This window comes from Sceloporus occidentalis, unplaced genomic scaffold (assembly GCF_023333645.1).
Source record: "Sceloporus occidentalis isolate IW3139 unplaced genomic scaffold, rSceOcc1.0.p SCAF_1, whole genome shotgun sequence".
NCBI classification, from domain to species: Eukaryota; Metazoa; Chordata; class Lepidosauria; order Squamata; family Phrynosomatidae; genus Sceloporus; species Sceloporus occidentalis.
In genome coordinates this window covers 244,400,782-244,413,155 of record NW_028316981.1, presented here as the reverse complement: position 1 = coordinate 244,413,155, position 12,374 = coordinate 244,400,782, and the positions used below count along the sequence as shown (strand labels likewise).

General features: G+C 46.0%; 1 protein-coding gene across 2 annotated transcripts; it reads right to left on the bottom strand.

Annotated features, from left to right (window-relative positions):
* Positions 1-3,408: 3,408 nt before the first annotated feature.
* On the bottom strand, positions 3,409-5,817 carry LOC149323699 (growth arrest and DNA damage-inducible protein GADD45 gamma-like). 2 transcript variants are annotated; one of them, XM_089491187.1, is made up of 4 exons: positions 5,561-5,817; positions 5,110-5,247; positions 4,742-4,958; positions 3,409-4,175 (listed from the first exon to the last, which is right to left on the bottom strand). In XM_089491187.1, the coding sequence occupies exons 1-4, from the start codon at positions 5,611-5,613 to the stop codon at positions 4,065-4,067; spliced, it is 519 nt and encodes a 172-aa protein (XP_089347313.1). In that variant the 5' UTR covers positions 5,614-5,817; the 3' UTR covers positions 3,409-4,064. The 2 variants fall into 2 exon arrangements, with proteins under 2 accessions (XP_089347313.1, XP_089347319.1); XM_089491193.1 differs by having other exon boundaries at positions 5,110-5,244.
* Between the last annotated feature and the right edge of the window lie 6,557 nt (positions 5,818-12,374).

Below are 12,374 nucleotides of genomic sequence, written 5' to 3'. Positions count from 1 at the left end.
ATATGGCACTGTGAGAAAAATGTCTCACTGGCATGGAACTTCAGTCAGCATTGTTAGGGCAGGCCACCACTATCATCCCCTCCACTAACAATATGTCAATCAGCTGGTGAGTTTGTTCTCTGTTTCATGTGGCACATGCAGTTTTTTTTCTGTTGTTGCAGCTTTGCATATATTTAGTGCAGGGGAACATGTGTCTTTCCAGAGATTGTTGCACTCCCAGCTCCAGTCAACCCCAATCAGCACAGGTCAGTAATGGTGATAACTGTAATTGAGTAACATCTAAAGATCCACTGGTTGCCCACTCTTCATTTAAGGCAGTGGCTCAAAGCCTATGGCTCTCCACATGTTGTTAGACTACAGCGTCCAGTATTCCTCATCACTGGTTAGGCGGCCTGGAGTTTCTGGGAGCTGAAATCCAACTACATCAGGAGCTCCACAGGTTGCCAACTTTTGAAACAGAACAAAAAGACAGCCTATAATCCTAAGTAGTTAACCAAGCAGACATGTTTTATCTTGTTTCATATCTGGTCTTTCTTCAAGAGCTTCCAAAAGATTTCCAGTGCAAGGTTAGACTAAGGGTTAATGAACATCAGACAGAGCATAGCATAAGCCCTCTTCATACCACTCATTGGATTTCCTATGTAGTATACATGATCTAGGATTAAAATGAAAGTACACTATGGAGTGAGTTATTTGGAAAAATAAGCACAGATTTGGTCTGACCTGTTTTGCCGTACATTTTGCCATGTGGTTAAAAACAGTGTCACTTCAGGGCAATTAATGCTTGGAATGTTGTTTTGCCTTCCTGCTAAGAAAACTGAAGCATAATTTGTTTTCTCTCTCCTGACCAGCATAACTTGTGTACACAATGTTTTCAACAAAGTGGCTAAAGTTAGATGTCCAATTATAACACAATATGTGTGCTTTGTTTTAAAGACTTGATTCCATCTTATCGGATCAACAGTTCATTAAGACGTTCAAGGCCATGGCTTTGGCAGAAACTTTTTAGTTTGGGGTAACATTATGTGTTTGTATGTTTTGGTTGCAGAGCTAACCAGGTGAGATAAACAAGTTTCCAGGAAAGCAAAGAGAATCTTGCAAGATCCCTGAAAAAGTGCCTTCTTTGTTAACCTAAAGAAATGACTAAAGCATTTTATATTTTGCTGTGTGCCTTCAATTCTCTTCTGACTCATGGCGACCTTAAGGTAAACCTATCTTGGGGTTTTCTTGGAAAGTTTCTTCAGAGGAGGTTTGCCACTGCCATCCTCTGAAGCTGAGAGAGTGTGACTTGCTCAAGGTCACCCAGTGGGTTTACATGGTTGGGATTTCAACTCTGGTCTCCAGAGTCACAGTCCAGTACTCAAACTACTATGCCACTACTAGCTATGCATGACTGCACTACTGTACCTGGCCCCATTGTGAGCAACTATCTAATCCCAGTAGCCCTACTTTTAAGAAAGGCTTGCAAATTATTTTGAACCTCAACATTTTCCATTTTAGAATGTAAGCCCTGGCACAAATATCTGCACAGAAAATCTATTTCACTAATAGTTGATTACAGTGTAGCTTAAGAATATGTGTCAATAATCAACAGGGATATTGTGACAGCCAAGTTATTTCACTGATGTAAATAACTCCTGTTGCCATCACATAGTTTCTTCATTTGGTACTGCTTCAGTAAGTAGTACACAGGAATGTGTTGACACAACCAACTTTTTGGTTTTATGTTGTCGTGTATATGAAGCTGTTGCCTGCTCTTGTTATGTCAACTGCAGGACTGATTAAGAAGCTTTGCATAGTTGATATGTTAGACAGATAAAGCAAAATACCAAATGGCACTGTGTGGAATGTAATCTACATGACCATGCTAGGAACAGAGTTTCAAATGCCATTGTCTGGGCAGCAAATGATTTTTGTTCAAGATGCCACCAGCTTTTCAGGACCAAAGTCCAGACAAAGGCAAGCAATGCCATGAAGCCTTAAACCTTTGGGGTTTCTCCCAGAAGTGGGGATGGAACTAAAGAAACTAGCAGTCAAAATTGCTAAATTTACCGATTCTTGGGAAAGGCATTTAAATAATCCTGTTAATCCTCCCCTCTTCATTTTTGTCCTCTGCAGATTTCTTAAGGCAGCTACCAGTAAAATATAGGTAATCTTTGGTTTCAGTTTGGATTTGCGGTTGGAAGTATTTACAGCTTCACTGAAATATGCAGCTGAATCATGATGAAATCACTCTGCCAAGATGGAAGGGCAAAATCAATACTCTTTGCTATAAGAGATTGTCTGCATTTGACCATTTTTAATCAACTTTTCCCCTCCTTTAAAAAAATGTTTTAGCTTCCTCGTTGAATTAGTGCTTGCAGACAATCGTGGAACTTAAATGACAGCTTCTATTGTTCTAGCATATGGCAGACAGACAACAAGCCAACAGCTTGAAGCAGATACAAGCTTTTGGCACCCCATCTGGATATTTCCAATGCAATTGTGTCTGGTGTTTGAGACTGGAAATCTAGGTGCAGCTGACAAAAACTAAAATCTGTAGCACAAAATGTGACTGAACAGAATGAAGACTCTAACTTTGTAAAAGAAATCTCCTTCTTTGGGATCTTTAACCATAGCCACTCAGCATTTGCAGCAATAGTGATACTAAAGGCAGGCAACTGAAAACGTAAAACCATTTTTGTAGTTTTTATCCCTTGTTTAAGAATGTGCAGCTAGCCTCAGGAGCATGTGCTGTCTTTTTTTAGCACACTGCAAAGACCACCTACTAGAAGAGAGCTCATTATACATGCAGAGCCTCAGTCTTGCAAGCTGTTGCGATAAGCAGCTGTTGCAATGGGGAGGGTGAAAGGTCAAAATCATTTCAAATGGAAGCCACTGCCTTTATTCAGCCACCATCACAGGCTGAAAATAGTTTCAACTAAGGACACAAACTGTGGGGCCCTTCACACCTTGCATTTTTAACAAGCACACTTTAGAGACTGGATTGTGACCTCCCAAAACCAACACGTGAACCATTTTAGTTTCTCTCACTTGTAAACTACAGAAATGCATTGATTATCTCCCTGGAGTGCAACAATTATGAGTGGTGTTTCAATGATGAAGTGTTTTAGTAGGGGCACAGCACACGGCACAGATAAGAGATGTGATTTTTATAATTAAAAAACCCCAGTAAGGGGCAATGCAACATTAAGGGTACGACTTTCCACCAAAACCAGTGTGCTGAAGCTCACCTTATTCAAGCACTCCTAAATATGTGCAAGACTGTGGTCCAAGCATTGCCTCCATGTAACACCTTGAAAGCAACCCAAATTTAATTCCTTTTTGCCTCCCAGCTTTCTTTGTATTGCTGATTGACATGTTCTACTTCACATTTTCCCCATGAATCCCCCCATCTCACAAGCAAGACCACCACCACAGAAACTTTAGTTGTCAAAATTTATTATAAAAATGTATAAGATCTTCAATAGCAGCAAGAACTTTAATTAAAAAGAATTATTGCAAAATTGGTTGCCAGTGCAGACAACAGTCCAAAGGCCTCCAATAGATCACTCTTTGTCAAAGTCTTTGTAGAAATGTAAGGATACCAAAGTCTTTTCAGCTTCCAGTCTCTTGAGGGCTATAGCTCTCCCCCATCAAGCTTTCCATGACCATACCTTCCCATACCATCTGTGTCCAGTTTTCCAACTTTCTCCATTGCTTTCATAGTATAAACGTTCCACCTGACCAGGAAACCTGCAAAAGTATCTTCCTCTTTCTACTCCTTTTTTTAAGTAAGAAAAACGTGCAGTTCTTCAGCTCCATCGATATGCCAGCTTCTCCAGGGCTGCATCGTAGTCGGGGGAACACCAGGGCATCAGCCACTCCCCTTCTTTGCTTCTCCTTTCTCCACAAGAACCCAGCGCGTGCTGTTCTGAATGACTTAATCCAAGCTGTTGACCAGGCTAATCTCCAGAAATCAGCCACTCGTTGGGTTGCCCAAACGTGCAACTCCCCGGATGAGTAATGCAACAAAAGGTTTCAACCTCTCCTCATGCATTAGGCTTTCTTATGCATCATCACCATCACTCAGGCAGAGTGATGTTGGGCACCCAGTCATTGACATTTCGACTCTCCTCACAAAACAAGTTCAGCTTGTCCAAGGAAGGATCCTTCCAGGCATCCTCAGTGGGATTCTACAATAAACAGAAGAGAAAAAGAATTCATGAGCAAAAGCTCCCTTGTTTAGGAGTCATCAAAACACATTATACCATCTGTTCATTATTAGGAACAATAGATCAGTAATACTATTTCTGTATAACAAGTGTTTTGCTTCCTTGTTCATATAGTCCACCCAGAGGTACCAAATTATTTATGGGACCCGATTCCTTGGGAATGTGCCACTAGTAAAAGCACTTAAATTATGTCATGGTGGTTATCTGGTGGTCTCAACTGACTTTGACATTATTTCTACATGTCACTAGTCAGACTACAGCAAGTGCACCTTGAATCCCATTATGGGAGAAAAGTGGAATATAAGTGCAATAAATAAATGAGTTGGGGGGACTGCAGAGGAAACCCCAGATTTTGCAAAGTCCTGCATGATGCTTCACTATCACACAGCGTTTTGGGATTTTGGCATGCCAAGAACAAAAGCAGGACTGGAGTGCTGAGGCTAGCAAAGTTCCTTTTTGCAAGCTCCCCTTTTGGAGAACTCTCCTCTATGCCGAGAGAGAGAGAAAGAGAGAGATGTGACACTCACCGTGATGAGGATGCAATGGAGGTCCCGTGGCTCCCCAGATTCCTCGCTGACAGCCCCTACAATTGCAGCCAACTTCTGGATGTCATTCAATCTCACAATGTCAATATCGTTTTCGCAGCAGAAAGCCTGGATGAGGGTGAAGTGGATCTGGAGGGCAATGTCCCCCTCGTCCTCCTCATCAGCAGCCAGCACACAGAAGGCAACAGTATCTGGGTCACTGCAATGGAAAGAGAATAAAGGAAAAGGGGTTATTAAAGGAACACACAATCCAAGCCACCCCAAAGAGGAAGAAGGGATCTTATGCAACTGTGGAAGACCCAGTTGTCTCCTTTGTGAACCCACAAAGCGCCCAAGGCCCAAATACTCACACATTCATCAGCTTGGCGGATTCGTAGACACCGGCGGTGAGGCAGCCCCGGCGGTGGGAAGACACCAGAAGCTCCTGGAGAGCTTTTCCGGCGCTCTGCATCAGACTGCTGGTTGCGGCACTGCTGGTGGTGCTGCTGCTGTGGGAGGAAAAAAGGATGCACCATGAGGGACCGTACTTCCAACAAACATCCCAGCCTGGCTATGGACTCCCTCTCTATCCCCCCCAGCCCCCTTTTGACCACCCCTTCCCCACATGACCCCTTCCAAGGGTGGCTGACCCTCCACCAGGAAACTTCACTTTCAGGGGCAAAAAGTGTCTCTCTGGCTGTATCTACACTGGAGAAATAATCCGGATGATTTCTCCAGTGTGGATGCTGCCTCTGTGTCTGCCTCCCTCCCATCCTTCCAAGGAGCTGAGTCCCCTCAGAGCAAGCAGCCTCATAGCCTTACCTCTCGCTCGTCTCAGGCATTGCTTCCTGGCCGTGGATTTCCTCCAGAGTCATAATGCTCCAAAACAGGCAAAAGTGGAGATTGTGGGAAGGAAAAATATGAAGAGCAAAAACAAAACAGGCGTCTTATCCACACAACCGGCTCAGGGTTCAAGTTTGGAAATAGTCCAGAAAAAGGCAAGCAAGAGACTCCAGTTAGAAAAAGAAGAAAGGACCCAAAACACTCTCCAAGCTGCTGCTGCTTCTCCTCTCTGACTGAGTCCCCAGCGAAGTCTGAAGGGGAAAGAGCAGCACTCGCCCTATTTATAGACTGCTGAGGGAGACTGGAGCCGGCAGCTGCCGGGAAATGGGAGGCGCTGATTGGCCGGCATGAAGGCGGGGGGGGGGGGAAGAGGGAAAGGGGCATATTGTTATGCTAAGGAGGCGGCAGGGAGGGAGGGGGAGCCGGCTCGTGCCAAGAGGCCACGTGGTAGAAAGGGGGGGGGGGGGAGAAAGAAAAGGAAGGGGAGGAGGGGGAGGATTACAATGCCCCAGACCTGCTCCCTGTGCTTTGGCTGGGATGCTACCAGTGACTTTATTAGGGAGGGAGCGGACTGCACAGGAAAGGAGGGGGGGCACCCTGTTGCTTTCCTCATATTGTGAGAGAGGGGTCAAGCTGCTCCTGCAGACCCCCCAACGCCCCCCGAGTAAGAGTTCTTAAAGCCCCCCACTTTTCCTGCAGACCCCCCCAATGCCCCCCAGGTGTTTCTCTCACCCCGCAACGCTCCTGCAGACCCTCCCCAACACCTTTCAGAGTCCCTAAGGCCCCCCCGGTCTCCTGCAGACCCCCCCCAACAATCCCCCAGAGGTTTTTCCTGCCCCCCACCTCTCCCCAATGCCCCCCCAGGAGTTGTGGAAGCCCACCTCTCCTGGCACTCCCCCCAATGCCCCCCAGAAGTTCCTCCTGCCCCTTCACCAATGCCCCCAGGAGTTCTTAAAGCCCCCCACCTCTCCTGCAGATCCCCCCAACAGTCCCTCAGGAGTTCTTAATGCCCCCCAATGCTCCTGGAGACCCCCCCAACGGCTCCTGCAGATCCCCCCAAATGTTCCTCTCGCACCCCCACCACTCCTGCTGCCCCCCAGGAATTACGAATGCCCCCAGCCCCTCTTTCAGGCTCCTGAGGGGCGAGCCCTGGCCAATCTCCATTGAACCAACCTGGCCAAGCAACCCCCCCCCCCCCCCAAAAAGAAAGAAAGCTGCCTCTCATGATTCTCCTGAACTTTGCAGGAACCTCGCTCTCCCCTTCCCCCCCCCCCCATTGCCTTCTTTCCCTTCCAGCCCCAGGCCCCTTCCTCCCCCCAAAAGGAGCAGATTGTGGCCGGCACACGCTCCTCGTTTGCATTTCTATGGCGGAGGCACAATGGCCAAAGGGGGCCTGGCGTGTGGCGGTTTGGAGGGCAGACAATGGGGGGCTTTGGCCTGCTTTGGCAGCCCCCTCCACCTGCCGCCGGGAGAGGCCTTGGCTCGGGGTCTGGGAGGGGGCAGCAGGGGAGGGGAGCCAGCCAGCAAAAAGACAAAGGCACCCCTCTCCCTTTGTCTGTCTGTGTGTGTGTGTGTGTGTTGCCCAATCTGTTCTCTGGGTGATGAATGGCTCTACTTTGGGCGCACGCTTCCCCAAGTTGGCATTGGATTTCGGAGCCTTCTGAGCAGGCCATGGCCTCCTGGCTCAAAAAAAAACCCCAACTACCCAATAAAACCCTCAGCTCCCCTGCCTTTCTTCCTTCCTTCCCCCTCCCCACATATCCCATCATCCCCACTTGTGCCACTTTAGCTTGACTCCAGCAGCAGTGGCATCTCTAATGTTGACGTCACCCATTGCAATTGGCATCCCTGATTGTGGTCTGCACCCCCCAAAGACACCCACCCTGCCGGAGAGGGCCCCTCAGCCAGAGGCCCCTTTGGTCAAGTGTCTTCTTCAGTCAGAAGTTGTTTAGGGAGGACTTGGCATGGTAGCCCCAACCAAGTGCCACCTTGCCAGGAAAAATGAAACATAGTGCAGTCTTTTGCCGGTGTAGCTACACTGCAGAAATAAAAGCAGTTTGACATCACTATAGCAGCTGCGACTTTGGCTGCATTGGCACTGCAGAAATAATGGAGTTGGACATTGCTTTAACTGCCATGGCTCCATACTATGGGATTTGTAGTTTTGTGAAGTCTTTAGCTTTCTCTGTCTGAGGACTCTGGTGCCACAACAAACTACAAATCCCAGCAGTCCGCAGCCTGGAGCCGTGGCAGTTAGAGCTGTCCCAAACTGCACTATTCCTGCAGTGCTGATGAAGCCTCAGGCTCCAGGGATTTGTAGTTTGGTGAAGGGCCAGAGCTCTCTGACAGATCAGGCTGAATACCTCACCAAACTACTATGAAAAATAAAGTGCTGTCAGAGTGCTTTGTTTCTGCTGTGTGGATTAGCTCTGTGCCACTGTGGGCTGACCTTGGTGCCCTTTTTTTGCTATGCAGTTGAAGCACTGCAGTTCTACTTTAACTGCCATAGTTTCATCCTGTGCAATCCTGGGATTTTCAGTTTACAAAGTGGTGTTTGGAATTCTCAACCAGGGAACTCTAGTCCGTCACCAAACTACAAACCCCAGGATTCTGTGAGATGCAGCCATGGTGCTTCAAGTGGAAACATGGTTTTATAACTGTGTTATGTGAAAGGGTTCTTATAAAACTTAGATTTGCACACACCCCCAAGGCTGCCTCTGGTTAATCACTGACGGAGGGTGTATATCCACACTGTAGAATTAAAGCAGTTTGACACCACTTTGATGTAATCCTGGGCTTTGCAGTTTGGGGACACACCAGGACTTCTGATAATCTAGGCTGAATACTTCACCAAACTATAGCTCCCAGGATTCTGTAGGATGGAGTTGTGACCATTAACAGGGTGTTCAAACTGCTTTAATTCTGTAATTGGGATACACCCAATGTGAAATGAATGAAAGAATGAACGACTCCCCCTTCCATACATCCCTTCATCCATCCATCATGATGTTCTTTAAACACTGATGTTCTCTCTCACACTGTCAGTCCTTTTCCCCCCCTCTTGAACCTTTAATTCTTGATCAGCAGCACAGCCTACTGGATGCTGAGGTGCATCTTTCATTTGACATGAAGTTCTGGGGCAGAAACTTGGGCTGTATCTTCACTGCAGAAATAATCCAGTTTGACGCTGCTTTAACTGGCATGGCTCTATGCTATGGAATTCTGGGAATGGTAATTGGTTGTGGCACTAGAGCTGGTGCCACAGCCAACTACCATTCCCAGAATTCCATAGCATGGAGCCATGGCAGTTAAAGTGGTGTCAAACTGGATTATTTCTGCAGTGAGAATGCAGGCCAGGTTGGCTGGGGGTGCCTGGGGGCAGAGGAGAGGCCTTCCAGAACACAAGCTAAAGATGGAGGCATGTGTTGGGCCTTAATCCCCTTGCAAATTCTCCCCAAGCCTCCTCTTGGACTGTCGGGAAGCCTGACGTCGGCTTGTTCTGGTATACACAGGACCAGCTGTCACTGCTGCATAGTTTACCAGATTCTTTGAACTGGGCATTTGAGAAATGGGCACTGCGGATGTCAAAGCAGAGAGTGCGGCCATCTTGTGGATTCCTGCTGTAATGGCAAGAAGGACTGCAGGTGGAATAGAATTTGGCAAACCCAATCTTTAATGCAAGGGCCAGTATTTCTTAGTGTTTATTACTCTGGAGCTCAGGGTTGGATTCCTTACTTGTCCATGGAAACCCACTGGGTGACCCTGGGCAAGTCACATGCTCTCAGGTCACGTTGTTGTGTGCCTTCACATTGTTTCCAACTTACGGTGACCCTAAGGTAAACTTGTCATGGGATTTTTCTTAGCATGTTTCTTCAGAGGGGGGTTGCCATTGCTATTCTTTGTAGCTGAAAGGATTTGACTTGCCCAAAGTCACCCAGTGGGTTTACATGGCCAAGCCGAAATTCGAACCCCGGTCTCCAGAGCCATAGTCCAGTGCTCAAACCATTACCTCATGCTGGCTCTAATGTTATGTTAGGATCACCATAAGTCAGAAACAACTTGATGGCAGGTATGCAACAACAACAAAACTTTAATATCAGCCAAACTGAAAAATAAAAATTGGAGGTCAGTGGCATAATGTTTAATGCTGAAGTACAAACACTGAGTGTGGCAGTCCTCTGAGCCATCTTCCAGGGGAAGGCTCTGATGTCATGGGGTGTTAGTCTGCCCCTGGTTTTAGTCTGAAATTTAGTCTCAAAGCTGTCTAAGGTGCTGAACCCTATCTCCATACTAAGTAGAGCCTTGTAATTATCAAGTTCCTATCAGTAGACTTAAAGGTTTTCCATCAACAGACAGCTATGTTTATCCCAATTTCTTTGACATTTCTAATGCCTCTGACAAAGTGGGCTGCAGATGTATTGCCATAAAGAATATGCAAGTGTTAACGCGTGACTAATGTGTTTGTCTGGAAGGTGCCACATGACTCTTTCTTGGTTTTACTGGCGCAGGTAGATGTAACTGGGCTGTTTGCCTGGAAATAAGAATATTCATGCTTCTTAAAGGGAATCAGATGACAGGGAGGGATGATAGCCATTTAGGAACTCCTCTGGAACTCTGTACAGAAAACCGTTGGTGGAGAGCCAGCTTGTCTAGATTCCCATCACTGGGATGGCACATCTAGGGAAGTGAACTATCTGTTTGATTCTCTTCAGACATTTCCTTGCTCTGCCAATCTTTTCAAAGACAAATGCTGTGAATGCAACCAGGATCTCATACACACCAAAAATGTCCCATTACTGACCAAAGGATGATATCTTTAGGAGAAGCATTCAGATGCCCACTCCAATGAAAGCAGTTCAAGAAGCATGTTTTTTAAAATTATATACCTCAACCTTCCCCAGCCTGGCGCCCTCCACATGGCTGAACTACAAATCCCATTATTCCAGCCAGTGTCAGGCAATGGTTATGCTGACTGAGGTGATGGGACTTGTAGTCCAATACATCTGAAGGACCCCAGAATGGGCCAGATTATATAAAGCTATGCAACAAAACAAAAACTGGTAGTTCCTCATGGTTTGATCTTATAAGTCAAAGGTGGGAATCTTTCAACCCTCCAACTACAGTTGGACTGCAAGTCCCAGCAGCTCTTGCAGCATAGCCAATGGCAGAGTATCCTGGGGTCTGTAGTCCAATGACATCTGGAGTATCCTATGATTTCCACCCCTGTTTTAAATGAAGAAGTCAGTTTTACAACAGGCTTCAGGTTTCTGCCACACTGCAGAATTAATGCAGTTTGCCACTGCTTTAAAGCTTTGGGAGACATAGGCTGCATCCACACTGCAAAAATAACCCAGTTTGACACCACTTTAACTGTCATGGCTCCATGCTATGGAATTCTGGGATGTGTAGAGCTCTGGTGCTTTTCAACATTTACATGAAGCCGCTGGGCAAAATCATCTGGAGACATGGGGCGGGGTGTTATCAGTACGCTGATGACACCCAAATATATTTCTCTATGTCTCAGACACTCTATGCAGTGACTAAGGATGGCATCTCTCCTCTGAATGCCTGTCTCAATGCGGTAATGGACTGGATGAGAGAGAACAAACTCAAATTGAATCCAGGTAAAATGAAGGTACTTGCAACAGGGACCCCTAATCTGGGAATGGAGTTATGCCAACCAGTTCTGGATGGGGGTCACACTTCCCCTGAAGGATTCTGTTCATACTCTGGGGGTGCTCCTAGACTCGTCCCTTCATCTGACGGCTCAGGTGGACGTGACGGTCAGGACCACTTGTTATCAGCTTTGTGCCCCTTCCTGGAGCAGAGAGACTTTGAAACAGTGGTACAGGCACTGGTAACCTCTTGGCTTGAGTTCTGTAATGCACTCTACATGGGGCTACCCTTGTGTCAAGTTCGGAAACTTCAGTTGGTACAGAATATGGTGGCCAGATTAGTTACTGGTACATCTAGATCTGCCCACTTTACACCAGTTTTAAAATCCCTTCACTGGCTGCCTATTAGTTTCCAGGCAAGATACAAGGTGTTGGTTTTAACTTTTAAAGCCCTACATGGCTTGGGTCCTAACTTCTTGCGGAAGTGCTTTCTCCCATATAATCACGCCTCTGCTTTGGGGTTATATATATATATATATATATATATATATATATATATATGGCGAGTGTTTATTTCCTCAAAGGTGGATGCAGTCACAACCTCTGCCATGATTACACCAACTCTTAGGTTTTGGGGAGTATTTTTATGGACATTTTCATGTTAATTGCTGACAGAAATCCTCCTCAGCTCAGCATTAGCTGATAATCAAGTTATCACGCAGACTAGGCTGTTTTTTTCCATGAGGCAGCATGCAGCTGTTATCAGAGAAGAAATTCATCTCTTCTTGAAGATAATTCAGCTCAGATGGCACACCAGCCCTTTCTCTTTTCCCCAAATCTGCACCTGCAAAAAGCTCCATGCTAGAATACATGGAATACATTGGAATACATTTTACAGTAATAGCAATTTAAAGCTACCCATCCTATTTTTAAAACATTTGTTCCGTTAGGTTCAACTGGCTTTAAAATGACTTATTTTATTTTATTTATTTGTTGCACTTATATCCTGCCTTTCTCCCAAAATGGGACCCTCGATTTTAAAAAGAAAGAAAAAGAAATGAAATCTCTGTAGAAGTTTCAACAGTGTCTGCAGGTTGCCCTCTTGAGGACAAAAGGAAAATTGCTACTTGTGCAAAGAAAAAAAGATTGTGTGTAAAATACCTTTTAGGATCACTAAG

Excerpts from the sequence above, each read along its gene's own strand:
- LOC149323699 (XM_089491187.1), bottom strand. The coding sequence starts at position 5,613 with ATGACTCTGGAGGAAATCCACGGCCAGGAAGCAATGCCTGAGACGAGC. Across the intron at positions 5,248-5,560 it reads ATGCCTGAGACGAGCGAGAG|CAGCAGCACCACCAGCAGTG; the intron begins GTAAGGCTATGA and ends TTCCTCCCACAG. Across the intron at positions 4,959-5,109 it reads TCCGCCAAGCTGATGAATGT|TGACCCAGATACTGTTGCCT; the intron begins GTGAGTATTTGG and ends TTTCCATTGCAG.